General features: G+C 38.8%; 1 protein-coding gene across 1 annotated transcript in view; it reads left to right on the plus strand.

The window, feature by feature from the left end:
• LOC138201552 (5-hydroxytryptamine receptor 2A-like) overlaps positions 1-9,791 on the plus strand; it is an 87,523-nt gene extending 77,732 nt beyond the window's left edge. The window contains exon 3 of the mRNA XM_069155157.1: positions 2,250-9,791. Coding sequence (XP_069011258.1) covers positions 2,250-3,109 — 860 coding nt within the window. The 3' untranslated portion in view covers positions 3,110-9,791. The remainder of the gene's footprint in view (positions 1-2,249) is intronic.
• Positions 9,792-11,263: the final 1,472 nt, after the last annotated feature.

Consider the following 11,263-nt stretch of genomic DNA (forward strand, 5'->3'; position numbering starts at 1 on the left):
TGCTTGGTTTCCCCTGATCTACAGTCATTGTTAAAACAAAAATATTGGTTTGGTGATTCCATAGTTTGTCTATGAGTTGGTGGATAGTTTGTAGGGTGGCATCCTGGTTACACAGTTCCAGAAAAGGAACCAGTTCAAGAACCAAAACTTTTCTGCAGGAAAAGCAGCATCAAATGTCTTTGATCTTCTCCTTCCTTACTATGCTATTTAGTGCTCTTAGTAGATGATGATGTGAACCTTTACAAAAATAGACAAAATGCCATACACCTGCTACTTTAAATGCTTGAAAGTTAAACCTTTTAAAGTGAGATAATTGGCAAGCCTCCCTTCCACACGTACTAAATCAGGAAGTTTGTGTGGAATAAATAACTGATTTAAAGAGCTTTGCAGTTTCGTCATACCTGCCACGTACACTTAGACTTGAATGGGTAAATCTCTGAGACAATAATATATTACTACCTCAGCCAAGGAGGTAAGTGCAGTTTGTTCATTTGTCTGTTTTCCATCAGGATTACAGAAACAACACAGGCCCGGTTTTCATGAAACTTGGTGGAAGGGTCTAATATGGGCGAAAAAAGGACAACTTAAGTGTTGGAGTGGATCCGAATTACAGAGTGGATTTATGAAATATTTTCTATTTCATTAACATTGCAGGAGTCATATAGGGCTGGTAAAAACAGTATTGATTTTTTGACAGTCCATCAGCCCAAGAATATGGTAGCCCACTGAGATTTGTTACGGTATGCCCAAAGGCCAGTACACCACTGGAACTATTGAGGACAGGGTTTCATAGGAGACACAATTGTAAATATAAATCAGACATGGTTGTGATTGTAAATTTGCATGTCATAGAGCAGTTGATGATTGGCCTTGGCGAAGATCCTTCTAATTGCCCTTACAGCTTTGTCCCTTTCTTCTGAAATAAACAAATGGTGTCATAACGAAATTATGAATTGATCATTGCAATGCTTTTTTTTTCTGTTGAGTATGAAAGAGGTTTGAGGCAGCCAGGGAAGCCCAAATTAATTACTCCAGCTGGTTTTCTGTCAAACCAGCCAGAATTAATGAGAATTACCCATCTCTGACCCACCGGCTCCCAACGTGCCCCAACAATTTTAGACCACCGTTGCGGTGTCTGTCCATCTCCAACCCTCCCTCCCTCTTCTCTATCTCTTTCTCTCACTTGCCTCCTATTTGTTATGAGCTGGTAATGAGAATACGGCGTTAGGAAGATTGCTCAGTTTATCTCCTCCCTTCCCGAGCCCTGCTGGGATCACAAACAGCTATTTTTTCATCCAAAACTTTCTTTGGACATTTCTTATTAGATTTATTATAAAGTCAGACTGCTGCGGCCACTGCAGACAAAAATATTTGAAAACAACAACAACAGATATTGGAATTTCGGCTGAGGAAACCACATTATAGACAGCATATTATATCACCCCTATGACTCACGACTCAAGACAGAGACCCTTTCCAGCATTTACTTTAGAGCCACCCTACACATATGGAGTTGCTGCTAATAAATTGAAAGACAGGGGACAAAAATATAAGTTGAACTGCTGTAGAGACCGCAGTCTCGGCCACAGAGAGAGAGAGAGAGAAGGAAATGCTGTCAGACCGCAGACTCAAGCCACAAAGAGAGAGGTGGAGGCCAATCTGCACTTTCCTCCCACACCATGACTGACAGGCAAATGGAAAAATTGAGTTTTAGCCACATACTTAATGGAAATTTAACAGTGAATGGTTGGTGTCAAAAAGCTGAGTCTGATGATATTTTGGAGAAACTGCACTGTCATGCAAGTAAATACACAAGTCCACCTTGTCTTTTATTCACTAGTGTAAGAGGACCTTTATCATGTACAAATATCATGAACTCTCCCACCTACTCTGTTACTAACACTAAACCTTTGCACAGTTATTGTTACTGTTAAAGTATTCAGATCAGAGCAGTTTGCATTGTTGGACAACATTAATTGTACTGCTTTAGTAATCATTGATTTATGACTGAAGCTTGGAAATTAACATGATTAAATGTCAACATGTTGCAAAACACAGAGAACAGGAAGCAAAGTTTGATTTGTAGCCAATTACTGTTGGGTGGTTGTCAACCAGCTGTCCTCTCACCAGCCGGCTCTAATCTCAGACACACAAAGACACAAACAAACACAAACATTGACATCAATCACAGAGATTTCTCAGTTTATAATTTTCTGCTCATGTCTCTGCTGGTTCCTTCCTCTCTGCAGGGATCTCCATGCCAATTCCTGTGCTGGGACTCAGGGACCACTCCAAGGTCTTCAAAGATGGCAGCTGCCTGCTGACAGATAACAACTTTGTGCTGGTCGGCTCCTTTGTGGCCTTCTTCATTCCCCTCACCATAATGGTCATCACCTACTTCCTGACGATCAATGCCCTGCAGAACGAAGCCACTCTCTGCTTGGACCAGCTGGTCCCGCGGCCCAAATGGAGCACGACGTTCACCTTGAGCTTCTTGCCACAGACCTCGGTGTCCTCTGAGAAACTCTTCAGGCGCTCGATAAGCCGTGAGGCTGGAGGCAGAGGAAGCAGCGGTGGCCTGGGCGCCCGCGGGAGTGTCTCGGGCTCGCTGTTCGGGCGCCGCACCATGCAGTCAATCAGCAACGAACAGAAGGCATCCAAGGTCCTCGGGGTGGTGTTCTTTCTCTTCGTGGTCATGTGGTGCCCGTTTTTCATCACCAATGTTTTGGTGGTGGTGTGTGATCCGGCCGTGTGTGATGCAGGAGTCATGGGAGGACTGCTGAACGTTTTTGTCTGGGTCGGATACTTGTCCTCTGCAGTCAATCCGCTGGTCTACACACTGTTTAATAAAACGTACCGTGCAGCGTTCCTGCGCTACATCCGCTGCCAGTACCAGCCAGAGAAGAAACCTCTTCAGCTCATACTGGTGAACACCATCCCGCCGCTGGCTTTCAACTCCACCCAGCTCCCCCTGGGAGACATCGGAAAGTTACGAAATGGAGTACCGCTCGCTAGTAGTGAAGCGAAGGAATTCTCTTTACCTGGGCAAGAAACAGAGAAGGAGAGGCAGGACAAAAGCTCCGGAGACAAAGATGAAAGCTGTGTGTGAGAAATTGAAACAAAACCCTAGATCAAGTTTAACCCAGTGCGAGTCATGGAGCAGATAAAACTTTCACATTTCACCTCTGTGGTCACACTGTACTTGGGAGCAAAGGGTTTGACATTTAAAGTGCCAAAGACAAAGTGCCTCCCAGTCAGGATTTTAGAAATACTTAGATCATGAGTTCCTCAACCCGTAAAGCACTACGATAATGTAGTACAAGCCATTGCATTCTTAGCATTATCCGAGCTTCATCCAGTCTCCAGTCCCAGACTAGTAAACCGGGTCTGGATCAGCTGAATCAAGTTGATTTCCATATTTTATAAAACAACATAAACAAAAAAATTGTTTTCACAATTTACCACAGAATAATGTAAATGAAGGCTTGGATTAAAATCACAGTCCTAATCACTGCTACTTCAAGCCTTTAGCACACTGCCAGAAAACAAAACTAGCCTTTAAAAACTTTTCACTTAACTATATCTCAAAGATAATGAGACTATCAATATCTTTCAGTCAAGAAGGGACTGTCCTTGTAAAATTCACATGGCCACAACAAAAAGTGACTAAATTTATATTTTTTTGTAACAACTCTTTGGATGAAAGGGGGAAATAAATCCTAGATTCTTCATATCATTTTATTTTCCACGGATGCTGAGCTGCTGTGACCTCAGCTACCCCTTCATTGTGCTGACTCCTTAGCATCAGTCAGGTGGCTTCTACCTCCCACCATACCTCTGGGTGGATCATCAGGGATTAGATTGGATTTCCTGCCACTTTATCAGGTGATGGTGTTGTGGAGGGAGAACCAGGATGAGCCTGACACACTGGGACCTCAGACACTTGCAGAGGTCAGATAAAGTTGCCAAAGGGAAGAACAACCTCCTGCTGCTTCTGTATTTTTCTGTCGAAAATAACCAGAGGGAGAATTAAGAGTATGTTGAAAGCAGATACACATGAGGTAGGGATGTTGCATTGAGACACCATAAATAAATCTATATTTGTATTTAGTGCAGATATCTGTGAATAAATGTATATGACTGTTGAGGTTAAAATTATTTTATTTACAGCACAAGATAGATTATTGTACCTGATATGATGTAGTACAAAGAAAAATGAGATTACATACACAGGAAATGGAGAAGATTTAAATTGATTGTAAAAGTTACACCTTTTATTGTGTTCCAGCCAAACTCTCAGTGCCCACTGCCACTTGTTCTACAGATTATTTTCCAGAAACACTGTGCTGTGTCTGCAGTCTTTACACATTGTAACAAATGGTCTGGTAAATGGTTGTGACATGTTTCGATATTGTTTTAAAATCTTATAATATGTGGCTGCTGTGTAAGACTATAGGGAGTCATGAACAACAGATAGAAGCTGGATCAGTGCATTAAGGTGGGTTTGTACCGTGGATTTATTAACAAGGTGCGCTCAGATGCAGACTTGTACTCGCCTTCTAGAACTACGTTCAGACTGTCAGTCCAAACTCAAGTTTTTGCGTATCTGATAACAATTCAATCGTTTTCAATGACAGCCCGCATTATACATAGCAACCGATCATAATCCTGTTTTAGTGTCAAGGCGAAAATTTGTATTTTCCATCTTATTCATCTTTGTCGCCATAGCAATGACTTTGCATCTGGAAGCAGAAGTGTTTGACATAAACAAACCAAACTGCAGGGTAATGAAATGGGCTTGCTTATTTATCACAAGGTAATGTCGAGCTGCAGTGCAGCTTTTATAAAAAAAATAATGAGACGGAGGAAGCTTGTATGTATTTCAGGCGGCTGTCACCGTCCAGCTGTGACCGGCACCCTCCCCCACCAAACTAGCATGTTTCCAGTACATGTGATGTACTCTTGAACTTTACAACTTCACGTCATTGAAGTTTAAAAAGAACAAAACAAAACAAAACAAAACATCTGAAATCCGCTTAGAGCAGTAGATCCAAAACAGGTTTGCAAATATGGATTTGAATTGTATTTTAAAAAATAAAATGGTTTGACACAGATTTGTAAACATCACATTTTTGGCTGTTCAGACATTCTACATATAATTTGATTCTCATCAGATATACACATAACTTGTTTTTTACCTGACAGCATGAACTTGTCATGGGATTATCTAAGAGTTAAAAACAGCTCTTGTTTCATCTGGCTAAATTTACACAGGTGGTCAGTTAGGGATGTCTGCGCTACGTTGCACTATTGGTTCATTAGCCACAAGTCAAATTCACATCAATTAAAGTTGTTCTGTGGAGATTTCATGAAAACATATTTACATTCAGTATTCCTCACCGAATTCTCACCATTGCATTTTTCCTTGGGCTCTAACAAATGTTTTCAGTATATTTCCTTCATTATAAAACATTTGCAAAGCCAATTTTTGTTCAGTGTTTTAAATCACTACTGACAACATTCATGTTTACTCACTACTGTAGAAGTGAACGTATTTGCTGCCCTTGCAGGTACATCTTGAGGTTTGTTGACTCATTACAACCAACTGTCAATCAACAGTGTGAAATCAGTAAAGGGATGTTATTCACGTGGAACCCTTCAAAAGTCACAATGTGACTTATTTATAAAAACATTTTTTTTACTACTTTTGCATTCCTTGGCAGTCATTTTTGCATTTACCTGAATGATATGTAAAGCTGGTATGTTGCTGTGAAGATGTGAAAACAGGAGAGACGATGTGACACAAGGCTGAGCCGCTTGTATCAAATATGACAGATGTGTTACCGAAACACCACAGGAATTTAGATTAACAATAGCTTCAATGTAACACTCATCCAAGATGTCAACTAACTGTGCACACAACACCTGCATGTAGTTAGTGTTGCACCAGCAGAGAGACCTTGTTAACTTGCTCTGCTGGTTAACTCGCTGCAGTCTGCGTCTACTGTTACTGTAACCACAACCAACATTGCACTACTACGTACAGTGCTTTATAAATACTGTATTATAACATAGCATAGCCAGCTCAGTACTGCTAAAGTAATGCAAAAATAGTTCAGAAAAAAACGCATTCAAAAAAACATGGCTCCAGTTACACCCATTCATCCCGAAAAAGGTGCAAAACCAGCGTATATAACAGGGAAATTACTTCACAGCTGGCATCGTGATGTAGAAGAATCCAACAGCAATGAAATAATTTGGACTAAAACACACGTCCTCCACCGACATAAGTCCTTAAATTTAAATTGTAATGTGGTGCTGTTGTTTTAGGGGTTTGTTTTTAGATACTGAGATGAAGCACAGAAATATCAGATCGTTACAGTTGAAACTTCATAATATAAATAATAATAGTTTACACAGGAAAAATGCTTTTAAGACAGGATTATTTATATTGCAGTACCAAATATGACCACGTGGACAAATTAGCAGCTTGTTCGACTGTAACACTATCCAGCTCTGTTATGGCTCGAACAAAGACCACCATGTTGACCCTTTTCTGAAGCAGCTGTTGTGGACATATTTCAACTTCTCATGAATATGTCAGCATTATTCTCAATGGCAGAAAATGAGTAGTACAGTAACTTATTTTATCTGCGTGAAAATATAGAACAATAAATGCACATTTTTGTTAAAAGGGTAAACTGTGTTTATATGACAGAAAATATTTTCTAAAAGTGACAGAAAATGCTCAATAATTTGTTTGTGCCTTTAAAAGGACTGAAACATAGGGAATTCACTGGGTGGTAATAATTATTAATTACAAAATAACAGTAACTATTAGAATCCTAAATTGACATGCTTATAAATGGTTAATAATTTAGAACCTGTATTTGTATTAATTACGGACAGACTGGTTTTTCCTGTAAACAAATCATAGATGCAGAGAATGGCTCTTCAGAAAGGGGTTAACAGATACTTTAAAAAAAAAAAAAAAAAACATATAACAAGAAGGAGGACAGAGTTGAAAATGAATGAGTAAAAGTGGAACGTAAAGAATTTTCCAAAGAAATGTGACGCTGTGTAAAATGTAAATTACAACAGGACGCAATGATTTGAAAATCATGTAAACCCATATTTAATAGCAAATAGACCAAAGACAACCTGGCAAATGTTGAAATGGAGACATTTTATTGTGTTATGAAAAAACAAGGGACATGTTTGCCACTGTTTTGCATCACTTCTTCAACCCTTTGCAAATGTTTGGGAACTGAGGAGACCAGTTTCAGGAGTTTGGGAAATGAAATACTGTCCCATTCTTACCTGAAATAGGATTTCAGCTGCTCTGTACTGGCTGGCTTTTCAACAGCGCGTCGATAACAAGCTGGATGTTCCACCTCCTGTTTAGCCCAGAAGATGCAGCATCCATGATTTCCAAAAAGAATCTAAAATTTTGATTCGTAAGACTGCAGGACAATTTTGCACTTTACCTCAGTTCATCTTTAATGAGCTCGGGCCCAGAGAAGGCATCAGTGTTTCTGGATCATGTTTATATCTGGTTTCTTCTTTGCATGGTATAGTTTTAACCTGTGTTTGTGGATGCAGCGATGAACCGTGTTTACAGACAATGATTTTCAGAAGTGTTTCTTAGCCCACAGTATGATTTTCCACATAAGAATTATGTCTGTTTTTAATGCAGTGCTGCCTGAGGGCCCAAAGATCAAGAACAACCAATATTGGTACAATTTTACATTGAGGAACATTATTCTTAGATTGTTACACTATTTCCCCACAGTCTTTCACAGGTTGGTGAACCTCTCACCATCTTCACTGCTGAGAGACTTTGCCTCTCTGGGATGCTCTTTTTCAACCCAATCATGTTCCTGATCTGTTGTTAATTAACCTAATTAGGTGAGATGTTCCACCAGGTGTTTTTTGTTTTGGCTTTACACAACTCTTCAAGTCTTTTGTTGACCCTGTCCCAACTTTTTTGAGATGTGTTGCTGGCATTAAATTAAAAATGAGCATATATTTTCCATAAAACAATAAAAATTTCTCCATTTTAAGATTTGATATGTTGTCTTTAGTATATTTTCAATTGAATATGGGATTATGTGATTTGCCAATCATTTCATTCTGTTTTTATTTACATTTTACACCGTGTTGCAAATTTTCTTTCGAAACGTGGGGTTGTACAATGATATTTTCTTGAAATGTTGGCTTGGCTGCGATAAGTAGAATGTAATGGGACGTTCACATCCAAAATCCATTTAAAGGATCCAACTTGTAAGTGGTGTATAATTTCACAAACCAATAACCTTTTTAAAAGACACAATGACATAGTAGTTAAAATGATCTTTTATGGACCATAAGTGTTGAAGTAGTAGTTATTTCATTCTGGAGCAGAACTTTTCACTTGTAATGAGAAACTAAAGGTTGCTCAGGTTATATTTAGTGACAGAATGACATGATGCTTGTTGCTATAAATGTCATAGAGTGAAAGTCAAGTCATTTGAAAAGATAACTAAAAGCATGAGGTAGGTTGGCTATATATTGTTACCACAGCAGGTGTTTCCAACAGCAGGTGAGGAGCTGTCAGACAGCTGTGGCTCAGAAGAAGGATTCAGAACAGTGAGGCGGCACAGTAATAAAGTAGCTCAGCAGATGCCTGCTTTAAGTTATACAGATACACTCAGCAGTGACACACTTTTTTCTACGTGCTGAGTCGGAATCTGCATTTATTTAGAAACAGAAAAGTCAGATTTTCCAGCTGTAGCAGAGTTGCTATTAAACTATTATGTAACACAAACAATAAAGTAGATACTTGGAGATCTTGCTTTGATTAGTGAGTGTACAGCCAATTTTAAAGTAAATCCTCTAATGAACAGAAAAAAGGGATTGTGATTTCCAGAGAAAATTCAAGTTATTTTACAAACTGGGTATTAATTGCTTTATTGATTTTGGAGTTAAATTTTTATCCAGCATGAAAAACTTTTTTGACTCCTTAAGTTAATTGCTGAGATCTTGAGATGTGTCATCTTCACAACAACTAAAATATCAGAAAAGCACAAAATAAATTCAAACATTATCCAAATGATTTAATTGACTTGGAGATAAAAATGGAATATGAGTATCCAAAATGTTGGCGATAGCTCGAAAGACCCAAAAATGTGTGTGAAGTGACAGAAATGCTGGAACTCAGACATCTTGTCAGGAAAGTAGACTGGCTGAATTCCATTATTTAATATGAAATTACAACTTGGGACCAGATTTTCCACATTTTACATTTGGTCTTTTGGGTCACAAAACATAAGGTTGCCATTTCATTTGAAGACTTATGATTCTGTTTTGAATTATGAACCAAACCATGACAATACAACCCAGGATGTAATAACTGAATTGTCCTCAACTGCCAAAGGTTTCAGAATCAGCCCTCTTTGTATCTGTGTTGGAACAGCTGTGATGGGTAAACGCCTCTTTTATGGGTAAAGGGTTTTAACCCTGTTGTTGGCCTGAATTGTGCTGCTAATCCTGGAAGCTAACAGTTTGGGTTTTCAATGGATCCGGACACACTCAGATGATGTAGCTGCTCTCGGTGTAGTTCTGTTGTTGTTGCGGTATTGTGAAGAACATTTAAATCTGTCTGCTGACGTAACTCTGGATCCACAAAGTAACTCTGGTTTGGAGGTGATTTTTTTAAATCTAATGTCTATTTTGGAATTTGATGTTTGATGGTGTTCCTTTTGTATGTCAACTGTATGGAACAGTTTGGCCTCCTTGTTTTCAAATCAAGTAAAGAGAAAAACTGGAGATGACGTGTGAGAGTTTTATTTATTCAAGATAACAGTAGCTGGATAAAAGTCCATCCATCCATCCATCCATCCATCAAACTGCCTATTGATCCATCCATCCATCCATCCATCCATCCATCCATCCATCAAACTGCCTATTGAGCCATCCATCCATCCATCTATCAGTCCGCCCATACATCCATCCATTCATCTATCCACCGTCTATCTATTCATCCTTCAACCATTCTCTCCATCTATTCATCCATCCATCCATCCATTTATCCATTACGCACAACCTCTTATCCTTTGGCTGGATGGATATTAACAGGAAGACATTAAATCAAATCTAAAACTCACAAAAATAGCCCAGAAATTTGATCAATATTCTCTCTTTTTTAAATCAATCCTACAATGTTCTCAGGACCTGGCAGTGGCCAGCGGACCGGAGGTTGGAGACCCATGCTGTACACAGTTCTTCTGAGGTCTTTGAAGTCTGTGAATGCAAATAAGCCTCAGTGCACAGCTCCCCTGGCGCTGACGCAGCATCACGTACCTGACAGCCAAACACTCACCACATTCACATTCACTAAATAAACTGGGTCACTGAGAGAAACCAGGCTAAGGGAGGAAACTAGAGACTGTTTACAAGTAATGCTGCAACATTATTACTTTAAAATCCATGTTTACTGTCATCTGGTGTCAACTTCTCTCCAAACCTTGGTGCCTTATTTTTGAATGAAAATACTTTGTGTATCAATAACGAGGATTTTTTTTTTTTACCATTTTTTTTTTTTTTTATCTTTTTTTTTTTTTCCGGATGGAGCATATGGGCCACAGACCAAGTAAGAAATCAGCTTGAATGTCTCTGAAATGTGCAAAACAAACTTTTTGTCAGCTGTGGAAAATACAGTAAAGTCTTAGTTTTAATAAGATGTACATTTTTAACAACTGAATTGATACACAATCAGTTGTCATTAAATTATTCAAGATTAATAAATGCTAATACAACTGTTTTTTTAACTGCTGAATTTAAGAGAAAACGGACCACAATATGAATTTAATAATACTGTAAATACTAAGTTACCTTTCTATGCAACATTTGGCTGAGCAAAATCCAAAGTATAAATGACAGTTAACAGCTGCACAATGTCCAGCTTTATTGGAGAACACATTAGATCAGACCAAATGTGCTGAATTCAATTCAATTATATTTGTATAGCGCCAAACCACAACTTATCTCAGGGCACTCAACATAGTTAAGTCCCTACAAAATAACTTTTAAACATTATTGAGAGGAACCCAACAATTCAACAATTCACACATGAGCATAAATTGGAAGTAAAAACTCCCTTTGGACAGGAAGAAACCTCCGACAGAACCAGGCTAAGAGGAGGGTGGTATCGACTGGTTGAGATGAGGGGAGAACAGAGAGAGAAAAGAACAGAACAGCAGAGAGACAACAGACAGTCAACTAA

This window comes from Embiotoca jacksoni, unplaced genomic scaffold (assembly GCF_022577435.1).
Source record: "Embiotoca jacksoni isolate LCO1_2020_lvr unplaced genomic scaffold, fEmbJac1.0.p SCAF_2, whole genome shotgun sequence".
NCBI classification, from domain to species: domain Eukaryota; kingdom Metazoa; phylum Chordata; class Actinopteri; family Embiotocidae; genus Embiotoca; species Embiotoca jacksoni.